Consider the following 23,727-nt stretch of genomic DNA (forward strand, 5'->3'; position numbering starts at 1 on the left):
CCCCCTTCCCCCCCTTTTCCCCCTCCCCACACACATACGCGCGCGCGCAAAGTCCAAATTGGAGGTCGTGCAAGAAACTATTCATCGCTTAACTGGGCGCTTATCGCTATGTACAACAAGTAGCATACATGGGTACTTGGTCACATGAATAGTGACCCGATTGAACCTTACAACATTGTCTGTTTTATTACACAAAGTGTTTGATATGCGTTGACATATAGAGTGAGTCTCGTTACCACTCGGCTGTGCAGTGATGATTTGCAAAGTAAAGTTTCATATTAACTTTTTACATCTGCAAATGACCTAAACTGATATACTGATATGATATGACGGCCATGAACTTTTTCACTTGAAATTCATTGTCATCATCTATTATAGCTTTCTCATTATTCAAGTTTGATTCACTACTTTTTTTATTGAGGGAAACGTTTTGCAAAATTGTAGTGTTAAATCTGCTACTGCATAACATATCCTTTTACTACAAAAAGAGGTATTAAAAAAAAACGGGGAAAAAAAAGATTATCAATTCGATACGAGTTCGATATGTATTCGATATGTGTTTTTTGTAGCAATACAAACTAGAAGCACGAATATGAAAAGCTAAGCTTGGTGAGAGAGTAAGTAGATACAGAGATGTTGGTAGCGGTATTGATTGTTGAAAGAAGAAAAGAGAAGTTTTATACGCATCTTTCTCTCTGACTTAGACTATGCTTATAAACCACACATTTAATAGGCGCATTAAGAACAAAAAAAGAAAAAAAATAATAGATAATAATAGATATGCCGTCGGTTGCCTGTTTGACCTAGAATGTATCCGAAGAACAACGGCTGTGAAAGATGAAATGACATGAAACTAAGAAAAAAGGAAAGAAAGAAGAAAAAAAAGAAGAAGAAAAAAAAGGAAGGTATCTACACGTTGGCTTGTTGATTTGTAGTTTTTATCCTAAAAGATTATGCAGTTCAAACGTGCAAACATGCTATAGAATAGAAGAGTTTTTATTTGAGTCTTCAACAACTCCTTCCTATTGAGTAACACAATCAACATGGTAACATCAATTGTGCAAAGATGAGAAGATGAGAAGATGAAAGTATCAGAAAAAAGTGGTCTACTATTTTCCTTATTCCTTGTTACATTGTAAAGCGCCGCGTACTCAAAAAAAAAAAAATTGAACTGTTCTCTTGGATCAATTGTTTTCTTTCCCACTTTTTCTATTTATTTATCCCTATCGCGATACCTGGGTGTCTGCGTTAATAACGTCCTCATTTTTTTTCTCGCACCGCCCCCTATCAACAGTCATATTTCGCACAGGTTTGGTAGCCATGATCTCCCTCTCTCCATCTCTCTCTCCATCTCTCTCTCTCTCTCTCCATCTCTCTCTCTCTCTCTCTCTCTCTCTCTCTCTCTCATTTTTGTCTTTTTGTACGTTTCCAAGTATTGTTGCTCTTGTTTGTTTGTTTTTTTTTCTACTTCCTTTTTCTATTTTTTGATTTGTTTTCAAATTTGCCATTTTAAGATTTTCTCTTTTTGAAGACATTGCAGTTTCTGAAAGAAGAAAAACCAATCTCAAAGATTCCATGTTCTTTGTGTAAAGAGCGGTGGCTAAACTCTTAGAGACGCCATGATATGCAGAAGACACTATGTGACAACTTATCGGAAAAAACCTAAATATTAAAAAAGTCACTCGCGGTGGCAGTCACAAACGGTCCTTTTATGGATCTGATGATTTTGTAGCACTTTTGAAAAAGGGAGAGAAAAATATGAGAAAAACTAGAGAAAAACACTTAGTTGACGCAACCTCATATACTGAGATCGTTTAGGTGGTCTTGTCCCTTGAGTAGTCTTGTCTCCTATTGAACTCTTGAGTGGTCTTGTCTCTTTACTTGTGATATCTCCTGATACACACTCTTGAGTGGTGTTACCACTCAAAAGCTCAAATAAGGTTGCTCCAATTTCTAGTTTAGTTTGCAAAATTATTTTTATAATTCGACTGATTTCGGTTATTTCATAAATAGTTGTACTAAATAACAAAGAAAAAGAAACAAAAGAGGAAAAAAGGGTGGCGGCGAGAGAATAACAATAAAACTAACTAATGTATAAAATGTATCTAGTTTAAACTTGATGATAAATATGTATGTACTATGTTTTTTATGGATGAATCTGTGTTTTCTATGGATGAATCTGTGTTGATATATATATATATTATCCACTTGTCTAATTGAAAGTTGCTCATTGGTATCATCATATAGTTTATCTCTTCTTCCCTGTTTCTTTTACGTTTTTTAATAGAGTACCTTTTCGCATCACCGTCGCAGCCATTCACTGCCCCCGCACCCCCCCCCTTCGTTTCGTGCTACCCCCTCCGCCCCTCCGCCCCTCCCTCCTTCCTTCCTTTCCCCCTTCCCTTTGCTCACTTGTGATATCTTTGTTTCAATCTTCACGAGTTTTGTATATATTCCCCATTTAGTAACAAAAAAAAACCATTGGATTTTCTTTTGTCCAGTTTTTTTGTGCAATCAACAAGCTTACTTACTACCCAATAAACAATTGACTAAAGAGCGCCAGGCGACAGAGAAACAGAGCAACAGAGAAACAGAGACAGTTTCAGACAGACAGTTCAAGTTAGTGAGAGTTTCAAGACAGAGATTTTAAGACAGACAGTTTGAGATAGTGAGCCCTAATATCACTGAGTCTTTGAAAGATTGAGTCTTTGCAAGTTACATGAAAAGACAAAAAATCAAAAATCCAAATTAAGGAATATCGAAAATAAATAAAAAAAAGGTAGAAAAGAAAATTCATTGATTACAACTTTTTCTACTTATTCAATCCTTCAATATAATACGCAACTTGGTAAATTACCAATTAGGTCGAAGAGATTGATTCACTTAGTTGAAGAAAAACTTGTAATTGTGGTGACAAAAGCTGATTCAACACCTGCTTCCTAAACTGATATCTTTGTTCAACTTGAGATATCTTTGGTTTCACCACTAGCAATTTTTTTATTTTTTTTTTCCTTTTTCCACCAAAAAGAGAAATCACTTTAAAACCAAAGTGCATTTTTGAGTCGATATTCCTAGCTCAATATATAAAGTTGCCTTGAAATGCCAAAAGTTACAGCTGCTTCTACTAATAATGAAAATGACTATAGACTAACGCGGTCCAAAATAGCACACCTTCATCAGAAACACCAACTAAGTTCAAGCGATACGGTCATTTACAGCAACAGCAACAATCAGCTCTCTTGTCAAGAGCCTATGGAGACATCTACTCAAAATGATGAAGAAAATATTCCACCAGTGTTTTCAAACACTACAACTACAGCTGGGAAATCAGCCAATATGACTAAATTTTCAACAAGAACAATTACTACTACGCGTCGGAATCTAGGTGACGTCTCTAGTCAGTATCATGCCAGCTCGGTTAAACCTCTGCAGCAGCTGCAGCAGCAAAACAAGAAAAGGAAACCGTTTGGGGGTGATTTTGCGCTTTTGCATCCTCATAATAAAACTACTAGTAATGCTGCTGCTGCTACTAATACTACAAAGTCAATACCTATTGCTGAGGATGCTCCTTCTTCAAATAGCGTCACAACCAAAGCATCATCATCAACAACAACAACAGCAGCAGCAACAACAGCAGCACTATCAAATGCAAACACAAATACAAACTTCCGTCACTTGATGGTACCCTCGCGATTGCCACTAAAGAGGCAAGCTACTGAATCATCCACAAATCTAGTTGAGAAACTAAAAATCCCACAACCACAAGATCAAATTCTCAGCTCTACTGCAGCAGCAGTAGTAGCAGGAGCTGCCGCTGCTTCCGCAGTCGCATCATCATCCTCATCTTTATCTACTACTATACACAAGAAATCTAGATTGATAGACTATGAATGGCAAGATTTGGACGAAGAAGATCATGATGACCCGTTGATGGCTAGTGAATACGTTAATGATATTTTCACCTATTTTTATGAATTGGAAACTCGAATGTTGCCTGATCCAAACTATATCAATAATCAAAAGAATTACAAGCCCAAAATGCGGTCTATACTAGTGGATTGGATGGTTGAAATGCACCTCAAATTCAGATTATTGCCTGAATCTTTATTCTTGGCTATTAATACAATGGACAGATTTATGTCCATTGAGCATGTAGAGCTTGAGAAACTACAATTGCTAGCCACGGGGTCCTTATTCATAGCTGCTAAATACGAAGAAGTTTTCTCACCGCTGGTTAAAAACTATGCATACTTTACTGATGGTTCATATACCGAAGAACAAATCTTGCAAGCCGAAAAGTATATTTTAACAACGTTGAATTTCGATCTCAACTACCCAAACCCTATGAATTTCTTGAGACGGATTTCTAAAGCTGACGATTATGACGTACAATCAAGAACCTTGGGGAAGTATTTATTGGAGATCACCATTATCGATCACAAGTTTATAGGCATGAAACCATCCTTGTGCTGCGCACTGGCAATGTATTTAGCAAGATTGATTTTGGAAAAAAGACCTGTTTGGAATGGGAATTTGATACATTATAGTGGAGGCTACAGAATCAACGATATGAGAGTTTGTATTGAATTGATGTTCCAATATCTACTACAACCAGTTGAGCACGAAGAGTTTTTCAAAAAATATGCCATGAGAAAATTTATGAAAGCAAGCACCTTGTGTCAAAATTGGGCTAGAAAGTTTTTTGCTGAAGAAAAAGATATATTCGATGAAAGTTTATCAACTCATCGATTATCGATTGAGTGAGATTAATATGAATAAAACAAAATAAAATACAAATACAAATACAAATACAAATACAAATACGAAAAAAACAAAAAAAAGAAGGATCAATATAACAAAATACCTTTTTATTAAAATAAAAAAAAAAAATATTAAAGGTTGTTGTTGTTGTTGTTGCTGTTATGTTCCTTTTTTTTTTCACTTCCCTATACTGGTTAAACGACTTATTACGATGCTATGACTTGTTAATTATCGAATTCTTCTCTTTTATTTGCATAACTTAATAGAGTATAACCCTTAATATATATACAATACAATTTACCTTTGATCTATTATATTAACTTGTAAGCTATAGAAAAAGCGCAAATTTCCAAAAGTAGCTAAATTGAATTATATATTTTTTTCTTTCTTTTTTTTTTTGCGCGCACAGGGTAGATTACGCCGCAACTGTATCCTCTTTAGGAAATTTTATAGATCCTTTTGCACTACCATAAAGAAAGTGCGTGTCCCGTGTCCCGAAAAAAAAAAAAGTTAAAAAGCGAAAAATCAACAAACAAAACTTGTAGGAGATTGCAAAACGCGTCTAGTTAGGGAAAGGCATTAAGGTGGCAAGAACAAGCTGAGCTGGCTTGTTATTAGAAGACAACGCTTGGTGTGAAGTTGTTGGGCTATTCCGTTCTTCCTCCTTTCTTTTTTTTTTGCGTTCTTTCTTTTCTTCTTCTTCTTTGAAAGGAAAAGATCTTTGTTGAAACTCCTGAAGTTTGTTTGTTGTTTGTTTTTTTTTTTGGTTCTATTTTTCAATATGTTTAAAGGGTCAACTTTTCTAATAATTGTGTCCCTGGGGTTAACCAAAAAGCAAGCAGACGCTCTACATGAAACCTTGACGCTATATAATGCTGAAGATGTCTTTGTTAAGGAAAGTGGTGACAAGTCGTGCAATTTCCTTTCTCCGCCATTAATAACCCATATCATCACATTAACTGTTGATTTCATCGAGTACAACCAAGCTTTAAAGTCAATGATACCAATAACTACACCAGATTGGATCCATGCATGTATATCTGAGAACAAACTACAGTCAAGCAAACCTTATAACCCGAATCCTGCATTTTTCATGAAAAAATGTTTTATATGTTGTGCTGATAATCTACCTCATGGTGATAAAGACCTTTTGTATGAGACAATAAAGGCGTTTGGTGGGAACTATACGGATGTCTTAACGAAATACACTACCCACTTGATTGCCATGGATATGACCAACGAAAAATCTCTACTTGCAGGCAGTCTCATTCAAGACGAAACGTCCCGTGATCCGGTAAAAGATATAAAGATTGTCTATCCTCACTGGATCGATCATTGTATTAGAATGGGTCAACAGTTGGATGAAACAAAGTATTTGGTTCCTGATACAGATTTGATTCATATTGACAATGATGATGGTGATGAAGGTGGCGATGGAGAAAATTTGGATACACTCTTGAATGATTCCTTGCCTCTGGATACTAATAATGACCCTTGCGAGTCAGTGGACTTCTTCAATAGAAAACAATTTTACATTAGTTCCGATTTCAATTTGTCGCAACGTTTGTCTAATGCTGTCAAGGCTCTAATTGAGAAATATGGTGGGATAATCAAAAGTACATTTGATGAGGATACAGATATATACCTTGGGCGATATCGTAGTGGAGAGTCATACAGAAAAAGTTGTCAAAAAAATAGTAGGACCATTGTTGCTAATTTTCAATGGTTTTACTCCATCGTGATAAACAAGTGTTGGGTACTGCCTTTAGATTCAAATATACTTTACTATCCAGTCCCCATTGAGCCAATACAAGGTTTCAAAAATCTCAATATCTCGATAACAAACTATAGTGGTGATGCGCGGGCATATTTGTCGAAATTGATAATCTTGATGGGCGGCTCTTTCACGAGAACTTTAACCAAGGACAACGATTATCTAGTCTGTGCCAAAGCTGAAGGTAAAAAGTATGAAGCTGCAAAAGGAAGATGGTTGAATTCGTGGGGAGAATGCGATGTTAAAGTGGTGAATCACTTGTGGTTAGAAGATTGTTTTGTTAAATGGGCCAAATTGGACGATCTGGATGAAAGGTATACAAATTTTGGAAGCTCTGTGGGGATGGAACCTTTAGTTGGTAGGGTTTTGTTGGATAAAGAGGTACTAAAAGAACAACTAGAAATTCAAAACCTCACAAATGAAACAGGAAACATCGATGATAGCATGAGTGAGGATGAGAGCACGCAATCCAGAAGACTTCTACCTTCTTCTGTTATGTCAAATATCAACAAAGAAAGTACTACTTCTCTTTCGAAAACCAAAAGTTCAACAACCACATCTCACAAGAGTGGAGATGATATGGTTAGCACAGTATCATCGCCACAAGCACCACCACCACCAATGGATGGAACTCCAAATAAGTCTGAAGCAATGCTGGATTTGGTTTCTCCTCCCAAAACCCCAAATGACTTTGCTGACCCTATTTCTGGATCTGGTAGATACGGCGGGAGATCTGCTGCGAAAAAAGCAGCAGCTAAATTGCATGATAATATGAGTGACTTAAATGCTTATCAAGAAATGTCCAAGAGTACAAGAAAAATGAAACATTATATGGACGAGTTGGAAAAAGCCACAATGTCAAAGAAAAAGCAGTTGGATGATAACACGGGTACAGTTAATGAAACAACGCCACCTGAGTCTAAGAAACAGCGTACTGAGGAATACGAGATTATAGCCATATTAACGGGTTGTGAACTGAATATTGAATTGTCGAGAAACAATTGTGCGAAACTCCAGTCTGTTGGTATTAAGATTATTAATGATTTGTCAAAACTCAAGCCAAACACATTAATAGCGCCAAAGATTCTACGAACGGAAAAGTTTTTGAGAAGTTTGAGCACAGTCGATAAAATCATTCACCCCTCATTCATTGTTGATGTGTTGGCCAATGTTGAAAACGAGAATGTTTTGAAACAGTACAAAATTCAAGATTACTCGTTAGACAAAATGAATCCTACTGCGAACTCCGATTTGGGAGTTACAGATTTGCAGTCATTGTTGAGCAACAAGACGTCTTCTCCAGGATCACTATTTGCCGATATAGAGTTAAATCTAAGCAGCAATTTGAACGGTGGAGTTGAGGTAATCTCGAGGATCTTGAAAGATCACGGTCTAAAGAATTTCAAAGAAATTAAAGCGTCCTCAGTAATACTGAAAAAGACTCCAGTTTTGAAGTGTCGTCTTGGTAATACACCAACAACAATCCTTATTGCTAACAAGACAAAAGATGTAAAGTTGATAAATAGTTTCAAGAAATCAATAGGTAATAGTTTAGTTCTAGATTGGGATTGGTGTGTCAAATCAATATTCGCGATGCACCTACAAGAGGTTGATGATCATAAATTATAGAAATACAATGATACTTTTTTCTTCTTCTCTTGAAAGAAATATATCGTACATACTGTTTGGAAAAAAAATAAGGAACAACTCTTTAAAAAAAAAAAATAAAGGTGGATGATGAAATTGAAAAGTGGGAGTTCTCATAAACACGGACATCTTTCCTCATGTAAGTAAGCCAAATCTAAATATCTATCAAGCTTGGTCCGTCGTTTCCTCTCTGTTGTTGCTGCGATTGTGCATTACCAAATCCATATCCAGTGTAAGCAACGTTTATTTTGGGAGCTTGTTGTTGTTGTTGTTGCTGGTACCCAATACCAGTATTTAAAAATGGATTACCTGTAGCGTTCGAACTCAATCTCTGTGGCTCGTTGTTAGTCTGCCTATAACCTGTCCCGCTAGAGTTGATGAAATTTTGAGTTCTAGTATGTTGATGTGGGATACGTGTTGCACCCGTGTTACCAAATGTGTCCAATCCTGTACCTTGTGTCAAGAGATCATTCAACTCGTGTGTCTCATTGAATCTAGATGATGATGTGTTCTGTTGCTTCAACGGTGCTGTAGGTTGTGTAAAGAATTGTGGCTGTGTTTGCTGCTGCTGCTGCTGTTGCTGCTGTTGCTGCTGTGAGGCTTGTTGTTGTTCCTCGGCCAAGTCATTTAATGTTTGTGTATGGGGATGAGCAGTTGTACCAGGGTTCAAAGAGAATGGGTTATTTGAACCAGTTTTCAATGGTTGTAGTTGCTCATGCTGTTGTTGATACTGAGGTTGGCCGTAATTGAAACCTGTAAATTGGTTGGGTTGGTATTGGGGCTGTTGCTGCTGATAAGCCTGTTGGTTAAAAAACCCGGTTTCCATTGGATTTTGAATTGGGTTACCAAACATGTCAAATTGTTGTGGCTGTGTTGTCTGTTGATCAAATAAAAATTGTTGTTGTGGTTGTGGTTGTGGTGGTAGTTGCTGCTGCTGCTGGTAACCAGTCTGGACTACATATAGCTGTTGAGGTTGTTGTTGGTATTGCGGTTCATCGTTCAAATCCAACAAGTTGGAATTGGCGTTTTGCTTTTGTTTCCTCATCTCTTCCTCCTCTATTGATAACTTTATTGCAGCGTCCAAATCAGGATCATTTTCTGCTTGTTTAGCACGTAATTGCTCCTCCTCAGCTGTCACTCTTGATAACTCTAAAGCCCTTTGTAAATCTTCGTCATAGGGCTCGTCTCTGTTTCTATCTCTATCTCTTCTTCCGTCCCTTCTGTTTCTTTCTCTTCCACCATACTCCCAGTCACCATCATCATCGTCGTAAGATGATCCATGACGCTTACCGCGTTTGGCCATTCTACGTTCTTGTTTCAATCTCTCATCGTCCCGCAATAAGGACACCAACTCCTTGGCTTTTACACGAATAATTGCTCCTTGATCATGATCAGCTTCATCAAAGTGAATAAACTCTCTCAAGGTCTTAATGATGTAGATGTTATCTTTGGCCCACAATACACATTTTTCCGAACCAAATCTAACCAAATAATCCAATACTGTCAAGGATTTTGCAATGTGTCTCCAGTTTTTGCCTTTGTCGTTAAGACGACGATCTAACATGTCCATTATCTCCATAAACTCTGTTTGAGACTGGTATGAGTACGACGCTATTTCTTCCATGTCATACGTGGTTGGACCCGTGGGGTCATTGGACGTTGCATTTCTAACAAGCACCTGAGCAGATGAATACTTGACATTCTTTAGAGAACGTACAATCTTAGACATTCCACTTGTTCGTTCAGCTTTCGGTCTCTAATAAGGAGAGGGATAGGGGGAGGGGGGGAATTGGAGGCGGTTGGAAAACGTATACAAAACTATTGTGAATATGACCCAAATATTGTTTAAGAAAACAATTCTTTACTATGGTCTATAAGTAATTATTGCCTCTTGAGATAATTCGAGGAGAGGGAATTTTCTAGGTGTACTTTCTCAGTGGGTGGCCTTGATTGGTGTTGAGGAGGAGTTGGTGGTGCTAGTGGTAATGATTTTCTAATTGCTTTCTAATAGCTATTCTGGATAGTTCAAAGATTCTTGGTTTGGGAAGAATGATAAAAAAAAAAAAGTACCTCACATATAATATTTGGACTTTCTACACTACCTGTATATTTTGCAACTTGTTCATGCCCTTCTTTTTGCAACTTTCTCTAAAGGTTGAAATAGAGGCGTTATATCCTTTTAGCTGTGTAAGTGACACCCGGGTTTGGTTGCTAATACTTTTGAAGATTGAAATGGTGGTGGCTTATTTTTAATTTTGTGTAAAGCAAAAGATTGGGTTAATTTTCTATTTCCAGTGAGAAAAAGAAGCTTTTTTGAACAGACTACAAAAGTTCTGTTTCGTTAGAGGACTGTTTGCTATTAGATAAAGAATCTAACAACTTATTTGTTGCGACAAAAGATGAAATTGTATAAGGTCGGCATTAAAAGTTGTTTTTTTTTTTTTTCCAGAGAATCCGCCAAGTGAACATCAAGTTTGAACCAATTATGGGCAAAATTTTAGTCCCAAAAAAAAAAAAATACATACATAAAATGAAAGTAGGCAAAGCAAACCTTTCTTTGCTATCACTATTAGAAACAACGCTCTATCTCTTTTCAAAAGATTTTGGCAAAAGAAAACTGACTACCAGGAAAACAGCAACTAGGAATCAAATCCGTCAGTACTGCTCCACTAGCGCAAGCAAAGCGAGCTAAGTGGAATAAAAATAGTCAAGTAGTGAAATTGCAAAAAAATTGAAAAAAATCATGAAGAGTACGAGATTCGAACTCGCGCGGTAGACATACCAACAGATTACTAAGTATTCTTATAACAACAGGAATTTAACCTGCTAAATAACTTAAGTCTGTCACCTTAACCAACTCGGTCAACTCTCCCAATTTCATGCAAAGCTTCAAACTCTCATACTATATATTTATAAAATGTAAATAAACACAATAACATTTTGTATCAGAGATAAAAGATCCCGTCTTTCGTTGCAACCATTAAAAAAAAAGGTCTCAGTTAGTATTGCCAAAAGCCATTGATAAGAGGCAAGGAGAATTTTTTGGTTTTTATGCCTAAAAACAGGCATCAAGTTCGATAAATGGGATGAATTATGCATTGACAATTACATCCCATTATATTCCGAGTTTCCTCCCCTTTTCTCAAATAGTTTGGCAGTTTCTTATGATACAATATTTATTTTTTGGAATTCATTCAACAAAGTCTACTAAAATCTTGAGCTATATTTTTCATATGGAAATAGCATTTGTTTAAGCGAAACTCAAAAGCTACTTCCCACCATACTTATAATAAATGGGTACACAAAGTTTAGATATATATACATTATATATTGGACGGGAAAAAAAAAATTTCGAGAAAATGGAGAGTTGACCGAGTTGGTTAAGGTGACAGACTTAAGTTGTGTGACAGGTTAAATTCCTGTTGTTGTAAGAATACTTAGTAATCTGTTGGTATGTCTACCGCGCGAGTTCGAATCTCGTACTCTTCATGATTTTTTTTTCTTCTTGAACATAAAGTTTTCTTTTGCACCCATAAGACACTATCGAGCGAAGCGAGATAGTGGAGCAATTTGACTACACTGACTACACCGACACTATCGACACTATCGACACTATCGAGCGAAGCGAGATAGTGGAGCACTCTGACTACTCTGACTACACCCAAACTATGGACACTATCTCGCTCTGCTCGATAATGTCTATCACACTCTGCTCAATAATGTCTATCACGCTCTGCTCAATAATGTCTATCACGCTCTGCTCAATAATGTCTATCATCTCGAATAAATCTAAATCAAAAACATCAACAAGTTTATCACATACATACATAAATCTATATTAAATCATAAAAAAGATGGCAATGTACTCTTAAGAAGTACTCAAGAATTTGCGATGCATGTCAATAGCATTACAAATATCCTTCCTCTTTTGTGAATCAGCAGGTGGAATTGAGTCGAGATTGATTAATGGTTCTTCACAATAACACCACCATAGGTTGTTCATTATTTTCAATTCAAAATCATACCCATCGCCTAATTCCTTTTTCAACTCTGTGCCATATAATCTTCTCCTTATTTTTTCACCCTTGTCAACAGGACCCCTTTCATCCGCAAGGAATAAGTGCTCAATATAGTACTTTGGCCAATTGGCATGAAGAAAGAATAACGAGGAGGCTTTGAACTTGTGGTATTCGTAATTGTATACATTTTTATCCTCATCATGCAACGCATATTCTTTAGGTGGTGAAGAAAAATAGCGGTTTGGTTGTGATAACGATGATGATAGTGATGCAAGACTTGACATATCTTTATCGTCAGGGTTACTCTGAATATAATCTATAATAGGGTCGTATTGTCCCATACCAAATAACTGAAGTTTTTTTTTGTTTTTATCCATTGGACCAAATTCACGAGTAAATTCGGAAACCTGATAGTAAGGTAAACCCAACCTATGTGCTGCTGCAATATATGTTTCTTTATCACCTTCACCGGCGGCACCTTGACTCAATAAAGGATAGTAAAAATCGGGTCCATAGTAATTGTAATATAGTGACAAAACAAGAGTTTTGAAATGAATTCTTTTACTGATTAATAACTGGCCAGTTTCCGAGCTTGCTTCAGGAATGGTTCCTTTAGTGTCATGAAAGGACATTTGATTCGTAGCACCATTTGAATTTAAACCTTTCAAATTTCGTTTATCACCTTCAGGATATGAATTCCGTACTTGATGATTCGGATCTACTGAAGCACTTGTGACATCATAAAAAAGTGGCGATGTCGATCTTCTCCACAAGTCTGGCCACACTACCATACCCTTATCAGTAAATGGTTTATTGGCAAACAAAATGTCTGGGTTTTTAATTGGCAAGTTATCCGCATCAAGATATAGAATATTTTCAAACGATGAAATAAAAATTGCAATATTCTTCAATTGATAACCTAAAGCTCTCATTGGATCCATATGAGGATTTTCTTTAATATCAACGTTTTTGCTGTTTTTCTTTGCATTATTGATAACTGTGTCAAAGTATGATTGGGGAACATAATCGGTCATTAATTTACATTTCCCATTTAAGGTGGGCAAAATCTTATCGCAAAATTGGATATCATATTCTTCCCTTTTTGGTACAATTACTTCAACAGGTAATATCGAGCCTTGTTCACGTAACAATTTGATAGATAAATATGCCAACTGATCGTACTTGCCACCTGCTAGATATACAATACCATCACCTTTCATGAAACTGTTAAAAGTATTGTATTTTAATAGAGATTCCGGCCATTCTTGCATCATTTGTTTCATGTATTTCGTGTGAGATTGCCTCAAGGAATCTTTTTCAAACGTGTTTAGAGTCAAATACATTGACAATACCTCTTTAGACCTAACCATTTCATTCTGGTAATTTTCTCGCAAGTGCCCACCATATATGGGTAATTTACCTTTATCATGAATTAGCCTTTCTGTATTTACATTTTTCATTTTCTCAGGAGTCATTTGGTTCAAGTTTTGATAATAGTTTTCGATTTTTTCCCCATTAGGATAATGGTCAAAGTTGTTAATTGGACTAATGATTGGTTTGCAATCTTCGAGTGTTTTCAATAAATCAATGAAAAACTCTTGAAATGCTTTAACAAACTTCCTTTCTGTAGTGGACTGCTCAACAAAGGAATGGTTGAATTGATTATCCAACAATTGATTCATGTTATCATAAACCTGTTTATTATTGTAGCTACTAATGAGTTTCAAATCGTACTTGGAGGATTTATAATCGGACTTGATAAAGTTCCAAAAATGATTAGACTTGTCAGTAGCAGTATTCAAGTTGTGTTTTTTTAAATATTTCTTAACAACAACTAGATTTGTTTGTTCATCGTGATGATATCCGATTATAGAATAGTCCTCAACTTTGGGCCTTGAAAATGGATTAAAAAATTTTAGCAAAGTAGACAGACTGTCTGCATCTATTGACGGTGTTGGTGAGGAATTCAATGCCATATAAATATTCAACAAAGTGAAAAGCAGTATACCCAAAAGGATGGCATGGGTCGGCTTGAATTTCAGAGAAGGACGACTAAGTCGAAGCATTTTGGAAAATATGGGATAATAAGGCGCAAACGAGCCAACTGGTGAAGATTGAAACTCTCCTTTAACCTTTCTTTGGTTACCTTTGGTTACCCTTCTTCAGTTACCTTCAGTTACCTTTGGTTACCTGTTTTTGGTCACCTGTTTTTGGTCACCTGTTTTTGGTCACCTCTTTTTGGTTACCTTTCTTTGGTTGTGCTGGTTACCTTTCTTTAGTTACCTTTCCTCGAGTTATCTTTTTATAGATGTGTTTCCCTGAATGGCACGATAAAGGGGATTCGGCGAAACAGCCTGTCAAAGGAAGAACAAGACCAGAAACAATAGGTCTTAGTAAATTGTGGATTTCGCCTTTTTCAACCAAAAAAAACCCTTAACAATAGGAGCAATATGAGAACAATAGCTGTTAAACAATAGCAGCTATTGGAAAAAAGAAAAATTCAACAGTAAAGTACCTAGCGAAGCAATAGCAGAGCAGCGATAGCAGCAAACAGCAGCAAACAGCAGCAGAAAAACAACAAAGCCAAACGAATCACAACGTTTCCCCTTTTCCTATGACTCAAGTTTCTTGTAACAGTGATGGCTTTTATCAAGATATTGAAAAATCTTAATCTGAAATTTTGCATTGGTAGCGGAGCTACAAATTTATAGTTTTTATTTTAAAGAGATGCTGAAAGGCAGTGCTGAAAAGCACTGCTATGTAACTGTAACTTGTAACTGTAACTATCTACTACCAATATCGACTAATCTCGACCCAGTATTGAATGGGCGTTTTGAGTAACTTTGAAAAATAAAGTTTCTTTTTGAGTAATAAAGTTTCTTTTTGAGTAATCGTTGTTAGGCACACCAGCCCTTTTGTTCTACATTGTGGTTAATCTTTTCCACCTACCAACGTTAACCTTGACTTGGCAAGGTCTAAAAAAAGAACCTGTATTTAATAACAGAAGAAAAAGGGGACAAATACAATCGAGCAAAGTTTCAATCGAGCGAAGTTTCAATCGAGCGAAGCGAGATTGAAACACCATCTCCGACTAGACGAGTGAAACGAGTCTAGTCATCACTACTCTAGACAAGTTACAACACTATCGAGTGACACTATCGATCAGAGCGAGATAGTGGAGCACACTGACTAGCTGCCACTGACTAGCTGCCACTGACTAGCTGCCACTGACTAGCTGCCACTGACTAGCTGCCACTGACTAGCTGCCACTGACTAGCTGCCACTGACTAGCTGCCACTAACTAGCTTCACTATCGAGTGTTGCTCGATAGTGGAGCAACATTGACTAGCTGCCACTGACACTATCTCGCTCTGCTCGATAGTGGACTAGCTGCCACTAACACTATCTCGCTCTGCTCGATAGTGGACTAGCTGCCACTAACACTATCTCGCTCTGCTCGATAGTGGACTAGCTGCCACTAACACTATCTCGCTCTGCTCGATAGTGTGAAATCAATTTACGCTTAATATTCAAACAAACAACTCTTTCAACTCAAATTAGTAGTTTTTTTTTGGATTCTCGTGTAAAGTGGGTCCTTCCACTAAAGAAAAGCCCTCTTACCTGCTTAATCTCATATATGCATCCACTCTTCAACTTCTCCTAGTTTCCCTTTTGTTTCCAAAAAAAAATAGATAAACAAATGGGATTAACCTTTTCAGGATATTAATCACAACAAGGCAAATAGGTTTAGAAAATTGTTAGACTTGTAGCCAATAGAGATAGATTGAAGTTTATAGAGGAGGCTTATTAGAAGAGATAGATTGAAGTTTATAGAGGAGGTTTATTAGAAGAAATGATAGTTAGCGGTTAGGATTTGGTGAATGTACCACTTGCTCGCTTCGCTCGCTAGCACTAGTGTCACTAGTCAGTGGTGCTCCACTATCGAGAAAAGCGAGATTCGTTCTTCTAGTCTGTTAACCTCTTATTGCATCTAGTATATATCCCTAATCAATTATTGTATAATTCTCTCAAGGATTCCATATAAAGCAATCTGACACGCTACCAAATAAATAACGTCTGATTATGAGACTCGTTTCACTCACCTAGTCGATAGAGAAAGAGAGCAGTCGCTAGAGAAGCTTGTCTAGAGTTATCATCTGCTGTTGGCGCAGATGATAATGTATTTTGCTTCAGTGAATGGAATATTGTCGTGTTAAACAGCCTTTTTTTCTTCACTATCTCGTGTGCAAGGATGTAATCAAACCCGTGTGTTAGTATAGCGCAGACAGTTTTTGAGAATCGCACATATCTCTCGAGCAAAGAGAGATAGTGTAGCGCAGACAGTTTCTGAGTGCTATATAGTTAGTTTCTGAGTAAGACAGTTTCTGAAAGCTAGACAGCTTCTGAGTGAGACAGTTTCTAAGTGCTATAGAGATAGTTTCTGAGTGCAACATAGACAGCTTCTGAGTAAGATAGTTTCTAAATGCTATTTCTGAGTGGCATATGGACAGTTTCTATGTGCTAGACAGTTTCCAAGTGCTATTTTTGAGAGCTATTTCTCAGTGCAGCATAGCCAGTTTCTAAGTGCTATATAGACAGTACTCTTTTTCAATTTGTATGAATATGAATATATAAATATATAGCACATATACATATAGCGCTTATATATAGCACTTATATATAGCACATATATATTTATCAATGCTCCACTATTTTGAGAAGCAAGCTAGTGTCGCTAGTCGAAGGCAGCTACAAAGTGTTTCTCCACTACCTAGTGAAGCAAGCTAGTGTCGCTAGTCAATGTTGCTAGTCAGTGTTGTAACAAGTTGGAAAGTGTTTCTCTACTATCTTGAGAAGCAAGATAGTGTTGTAACAAGGTAGTCAGTACTGCTCCACTATCTCGTTTTGCTCGATAGTGTCGCTAGTCAATATCGCTAGTCAGTGTTGTAACAAGCTACTAATGGATAATGCTTGGACTCTGATTACACTCTATTGAATAGACTCGTTTCACTCGTCTAGTCTCTTTATCTACACTCTATCAAATAGACTCGTTTCACTCGTCTGGTCTCTTTATCTACACTCTATCGAATAGACTCGTTTCACTCGTCTGATCTCTAATCTCTGTACTCTTTAGACTAGACTCGTTTCACTCGTCTAGTCTAGAACAGATGGAAATAAATAAACAACACGTTAAAATGTAATTATACTTCTGCCAAATCACATTGCCTACGTCTTAACCTTTCCAAAAGGCAAGTTTTGCGACTTTTATCATCCTCTTGACCCACTCTACCCTCGACTTTGTAGTTATCGTTTGCTTGTCAATCTCAATGATAACAAACAAAATCTTTTGTTAGTGAAATCTTTAATGATAGAAAAAAGTGATATACAAAGGTGATTCAAGGTATTATAACAAGGTCATTATTTGAGCAACTTGTACGCTTTTGTAGGCCACAGTTATACTTTTTGGGCCTCCAGTCGTTATTTGAGCAGACTTGTACGCTTTTATAGGCCCATTCAGCTATACTTTTTAAGGCCTCTAGTCGTTATTTGAGCAGACTTGTACGCTTTTGTAGGCCCACTCAGTTATACTTTTTAAGGCCTCTCAGTCACAGTCACAGTCACAGTCACGATGTCGGATGATAACAACTTATTTGATGATATAGAACAGGATAATAATCCCTCATTTTACGGTAACCCATCAATATTAACGGACCCCTATCATACGTCATCTAAATCTCATGATAAGCAAGCATCATCGACTGATGCAAGTAACAACCAGAGCAATGATAATAAAACAAGGTTACAGTTGGGTAACAACCAGAGCAATGATAATAAAACAAGGTTACAGTTGGGTAACAACAATATTGGTCACAGCAAGACTTTCCTGAACGACGAAGGGTACCCCCACGAGCTCGTCAATAGTACCATTGGCCTTTCAAATAAAATCACACAACTCTTGAACGACAAACATTTACAAATTGATATCATCAATTCCGAAAAATTGATCAACTCATCGATAATCGTATATACTATCCAACTTTTCTCCGAGGAATCTTTGAATAAGATTGTTGTAAAGAGGAGGTACAGCGAGTTTAAATCATTAAGAGATAACTTGATAAAATTGTTTCCAACTTTGATCATACCACCAATACCTGAAAAGCATTCATTCTTAAGCTATTTGCTAAACACAATTAATATAGATAACGAGTCTAACATAGTGGAGATGAGAAAGAGATACTTTAAATTGTTTCTTGATGACATTGTTTTTGATTCAAGTGAAGAGTTGAAAAATTGTCCATTGGTGCATAAGTTCTTGGATCCCAACTACGAATTGTGTTGGTATAATGCATTAAATGAACCACCAGTTAATATCATACCCAATAATCTATTACTAGCCAATCCTGTGAACCCCACTGACCAAAATGGATTATATTCAATTTTACCAATTGTCAATGGTTTCGATATCAGCACAAGCAAACAGGACCACCTTTCAAATTTGAAAAAGATAAATGACGAGTTATACAAACTAAATGATCAAATCAAATTATTTGAATTGAAGGGATTCGAACAGAATTTGAAGTTTACCATTCCTGATGAGTTGATTTCTTTTGAATTACGATTTCATAAAGTCATCAAGAACCTATCACATTTGAACAAGATTGATATGAAAGTTACCAAAGATTATAAGGGATTGATTAATATACTTGTTGACCTAGGAGGGAACCTTAACAATTTTTCACTTCAAATATATCAACAAAGGAAACATGATCTTGAGAGTGAGCGTGCACAACAGCAACAGCAACAAGAACAACAAGAACAAGAACAAGAGCAAGAACAAGAGCAACAGCCACAGCTACAGTCACAGTCACAGCAGCAACACACCCACTCACACCTACATCTACAACAAAACGACTTATCAGAAACTATTGAAAAATTTGGATCTACAATGGATCAATCATTTTTGAATTTTGAAAATTTTGTGTTCAATCAGTTAATCCCACAATGGCAAGAGCCTGTAAATCAGTTATTGCAGTATAATCAAACGGCATTAAATTTGATTAAATTTTACAAGTACAAGATCATCCAGTTTAAAGTGCTATACAAATTGAAGTTTAACAAGTTTCAACAATTGATTAATTTGAATAATATAATTGATGGCGGTAGAGGTAGTGGTAGTGGCAGTGGTGGTGCCAATGGCAACAGCAGTTTTACCTCGGCCAAGACCGACGAGGAAGAAGATGCCGTTGTTATCAATTCACTAGACCATTTGAAAGAGCTCAACTCGCCCACTTTAAACAATGCCTTAAAGAGCATTTCACTAAAGAAGGTTGCTAAAAAGTCATCATGGTATGGCTTATTTGGCGGGAACAATACGCCGAAAAAGTTCAATTTTCAATTACCTGTTGGGGAAACAACAGGAGCTACAAATCCAACACCATCCCCTTCGTCCACCTCATCAGTGACACAGTCATTTTCCACATCCCCTACATCCTCGATAAAATTCAGATTAGCTCATTTGGAAAAGGAGCTAAACAAGATAAACCAGTTAATTGAACTATGCAACAATGATATGATACAATTAACCCAAGCTATAATGAATACCTTTAACGATTTTTTGAAAAAAATGGAAAAAAAGTGGCTTGTGATTATGATAAACTATTTGAAAAATGGCAGGACTTTATTTGATGAGAATTTAACCACTTGGAAAGGCTTTAAGGAGTCCTTCCAAGTAGACACTTTGACAAGTAGCAAGGGTATGTAGGGGTAGATAGGTACGTTATTTGCATCCTATTTAGGTAACTGTCGCATTTTCTCAATGTCGTAATCAAATTCTCTCTTTGGTGGCAAACGTTGAAAAAAAAACGACGAAAAACTGAAAAATTGAAAAAAAGGCCTTGGAAGAAAGGTTTAATAGAACAGGAGGAAGGTTGTAGAGTATTTGTTTGAGGGTATTTGTTTGAGAGTATTTGTTTAAAGGTCTTTGTTTCTTGTTGGAGATGTCGGCTATGGATATTGATAGTGAGATTTCGACTGTTTTAGCCACCATAAGGCTGGAACTTGAGTCGTCCGAGTTGATTAGTTACTTTTATCAATTGGAGGATTTTTATGAACGTAGGTTATGGCATCAATTAACACAGGTATTGGATGAGTTGTATTACAAGAATCCCGGGTTAATTACATTTGAGTTGAAGAACAAAGTGTATACTTTGTTTATTAGTCAATTTCAAACCAAGTTGAATCCTACCAAGATTGTTGATTTTCTTTTGGAGAGTTTCAAACCGGAGGAGACATTAGACAAGTTGATTCAGTTACGCGTTGAGTTTGTTAACAACTTGAAAAGAGAACACAATTTCAAGGACGAAGCTGACCCTGAGTTTGTTAAGCTTGTTGAGAATGAAAATGCGTTGGTTTATATCGATTTACAAATTAGTAGGTTTCATTTACTATTGAACCAGCTAGACGAGGCAGAATTGATATTGACAAAATTGGAAAAGACCAAGTTTCAAGAATTGAACAACGACCTCAATGCAAAGACCAATGCTGCGTACTACTTGGCCAAATGCGAACTATACAAGATTTTGCAAAACTATAACGAGTTTTACAAAAACGGATTGTTGTACTTGTCCTCAACAATGACATTGAGTCAAGAGGAAAAAATCAAATTATGCTACGAGTTGTGTATTGCTGCGTTACTAAGTGACAAGGTATACAATTTTGGAGAGTTGAGGCTCCATGATATCCTAAATGAAATCCTGACTCCTGAACTGCAGTATAATTGGCTATACAATTTAATACAAAATTTGAATTCGGGGAACATAAAAGAGTACAACCACTGGCTAGCCATTGCTTTTGAGAAATCGCCATTTTTAACTACACACAAAACTTTTCTTAACCAAAAGATTATAATAATGGCGTTACTAGAATTGATATCAATCAAATCCGCATCTACCTCGATGGACAAAACATTAACATTTCAAGAGATTAGTCAATTTACAGAAACGGACTTGAACGATGTCGAGCTTTTGATAATCAAGTGTTTTTCATTAGGTTTGATACAGGGATATATCAATCAAATTGACCAAGTATTAATTGTGACTTGGTTGCAACCAAGAATCTTGCATTTGGAGCTGGTGAAAACTTTATATAACCATTTGGTTGAATGGGGCAACAAAGTTGACCAATTGGGAAAAACGGTTTACGAGAGCGGTGGCACCATCTGGGCAGGTATATAGCATCAACTTACATAAGTAGTAACTCCACTAGTAACTACACCAACTCCACTAGTAACCACATTAGTAACCAACTCCACTAGTAACTACATTAGTAACCAACTCTCCTCACTTGTAGCTCGATGGATCAATAGGACACCACTTGGTAGCATATTAATCTCCATGGTTTCTCGGAAAAAAAAAATCATCCAAAAGATTCATCAGATAAACCACTGCAAGTAATATACCCACTGTTGCCGATATCATTACTGTTACTGCCATTTTGGAAGCAAAAAAACAGGTTGACAGTGTGGAAAAATAACGGGAAAATGCATGTAGTAAGTTTATTTCTATTACTTGCTACGGCCCTTGCGAATTTGGCCAGATTTGATGATGATAACCATTCTCAAGTATGTTCAGGATTATATTCTAAAAAAGATTGGGGAGGGTCACTCAAACCGCATATTGAGATTACTTTGAATCAATTCGGTGATCACAAGTATGATTTCAAGAAACTGGGCCTGGAGAAAGAGCAGCAGGAACAGGAACAGGAACAGTTTGATGATATATCGGTGAGTTTTATTATTTTTGAGTATAAGGATCTTGTCAATATTGGTGCCTATAATGAACAGTTGAAAGAATATATTCTCGTATGCGACGACCGTGCTATTAATGAGTACAAGGTTTGTAATCCTGACCAAAGAGGGCAATTTGTGGTCAATTCGAATTCAACCAATTCCACTATTTTGTCATCAAAGTTGACGCAGTTGGGACCGGCTAATATACATTACCCAATCAACCGCACTGGGTATTATTGTATCTCAACATTTACTACTGTTTCAGACAGTAAATATGAAGGCATAATCAACTTTCAAAATGCATTTGGCCAATTGAGTGCTAGTGAAATACCGAAATTGCCGGCCTATGGTATTTTAACGTTATGTTACGCTATAACATTGGTATTATTTGGATTTCAATTTTTCAAAAAAAGAAAAGAAAATCAGATTTTACCGTTACAGAGATACTTATTGGCCATGTTGGGATTTTTGACGTTTGACACATTGGTGATTTGGTCATATTACGATTGTGTTAATAGAGTTGAGAGCCCAACTAATGGACTTGTTAGAGCTTATATGGTGTTCATGGCCATTTGTAATGCAATAAAGATTACATTCTCATTCTTTTTATTGCTTTGCATTTCATTAGGTTATGGAGTTGTAAAATTGAAGTTGAGCAAGAAGACTATGTTTTGGTGTAAGATTTTGGCTGCTTGTAATTTTGTATCGAGTTTGATTTACTTGATTTTCAACTATTATGGAGGCTCGTCCAGTGCAATTGTTAATACCAGTAGCATTGACGTTGCCGAAGCTGGTGGATTTTTGGGCTTGTTACCATTGATTCCTATATCGATTGTGTTGTCCATTTACTATGTGACTATATTATCATCGCTTAGAAAAACAACTAGCAATTTACATCAACAAAGACAAATCATAAAATTACAGTTGTATCAGCATTTATACTACATTATACTTCTTGCTGTGGCTTTGACATTCCTTGGACTAACCTTGAGTACATTCATTTACCTCAGCATGTCAACAACTGATATGTATGAACAGCATTGGAAAGGTTCTTTTTTCATCTTTGATTTTTGGCCAAGTGTTGTTTACTTTTTTGTATTTTTGATCATTGCTTGGTTATGGAGACCCACCGAAACCAGTTACATGTTGGCTGTCTCTCAACAATTATCAACTGGTGAAGAAGGTATTGATGATCCAGACCACCCAAATTACCAACAAGGGGGCCTTAATGAGTTTGAGTTGGATGATTTGTCACTCATGAGTCATGACGAAGAGGAAGTGGAAGATGAGGATGGAAATGCAGAAAATGTATTGGGAAGGAATAGAATTGAACGTGATAGTTTAGAGTTGGAAGACGTTAAGCTGAAGAAATCGTCTAGAAATAATGATCAAGGATCATCTACTACAACAACAACAGCAGCAACAGCAGCAACAGCAGCAGCACCACCAGATTACGAAGAGGTAAATCACGGGGATGTGCCGTCTGGGGATAATGGAGTGACACTATTTGATATAGGAGAAGGGGACGAAGATAGTGAAGCTGAAGAAGATGACAGGTTAAAGAAAAATATTTAATAAAAAAAGAAATAAGAGGCTGGTAAAAGAAACCGGAGGCTGGTAAAAGAAACCTGAGGCTGGTAAAAGAAATAGGAGGCTGGTAAAAGCAATGTTGAGCTGTTTGGGCAGCTGCTTTATATCGAGAGAGAAGGAGGGAATGGAATATATATATACATACATAT

At 36.7% G+C, this 23,727-nt stretch overlaps 5 protein-coding genes across 5 annotated transcripts; 3 read left to right on the forward strand and 2 right to left on the reverse strand. All coding sequences in view use genetic code 12, as the record gives it.

Annotated features, from left to right (window-relative positions):
• Positions 1 to 3,099: 3,099 nt before the first annotated feature.
• CLB2 (B-type cyclin) lies at positions 3,100 to 4,764 on the forward strand (the record flags this gene model as incomplete). Its single annotated transcript, XM_049324775.1, has 1 exon — positions 3,100 to 4,764. One exon carries the CDS (start codon positions 3,100 to 3,102, stop codon positions 4,762 to 4,764), a length of 1,665 nt encoding a protein of 554 aa, XP_049179466.1.
• A 778-nt stretch (positions 4,765 to 5,542) lies between these two features.
• ESC4 (Esc4p) lies at positions 5,543 to 8,164 on the forward strand (the record flags this gene model as incomplete). Its single annotated transcript, XM_049324776.1, has 1 exon — positions 5,543 to 8,164. One exon carries the CDS (start codon positions 5,543 to 5,545, stop codon positions 8,162 to 8,164), a length of 2,622 nt encoding a protein of 873 aa, XP_049179467.1.
• A 172-nt stretch (positions 8,165 to 8,336) lies between these two features.
• Positions 8,337 to 9,911, reverse strand: KGF56_003444 (epsin; the record flags this gene model as incomplete). Its single annotated transcript, XM_049324778.1, has 1 exon — positions 8,337 to 9,911. One exon carries the CDS (start codon positions 9,909 to 9,911, stop codon positions 8,337 to 8,339), a length of 1,575 nt encoding a protein of 524 aa, XP_049179468.1.
• Positions 9,912 to 12,050: 2,139 nt separating this feature from the next.
• MNN24 (Mnn24p) lies at positions 12,051 to 14,267 on the reverse strand (the record flags this gene model as incomplete). Its single annotated transcript, XM_049324779.1, has 1 exon — positions 12,051 to 14,267. The coding sequence occupies one exon, from the start codon at positions 14,265 to 14,267 to the stop codon at positions 12,051 to 12,053; it is 2,217 nt and encodes a 738-aa protein (XP_049179469.1).
• Positions 14,268 to 17,830: 3,563 nt separating this feature from the next.
• Positions 17,831 to 23,563, forward strand: KGF56_003446 (uncharacterized protein; the record flags this gene model as incomplete). Its single annotated transcript, XM_049324780.1, has 3 exons — positions 17,831 to 19,955; positions 20,164 to 21,426; positions 21,831 to 23,563. 3 exons carry the CDS (start codon positions 17,831 to 17,833, stop codon positions 23,561 to 23,563), a joined length of 5,121 nt encoding a protein of 1,706 aa, XP_049179470.1.
• Positions 23,564 to 23,727: the final 164 nt, after the last annotated feature.

Source organism: Candida oxycetoniae, assembly GCF_023343755.2.
Source record: "Candida oxycetoniae strain CBS 10844 chromosome Unknown scaffold37, whole genome shotgun sequence".
Classification (NCBI taxonomy): domain Eukaryota; kingdom Fungi; phylum Ascomycota; class Pichiomycetes; order Serinales; family Debaryomycetaceae; genus Lodderomyces; species Lodderomyces oxycetoniae.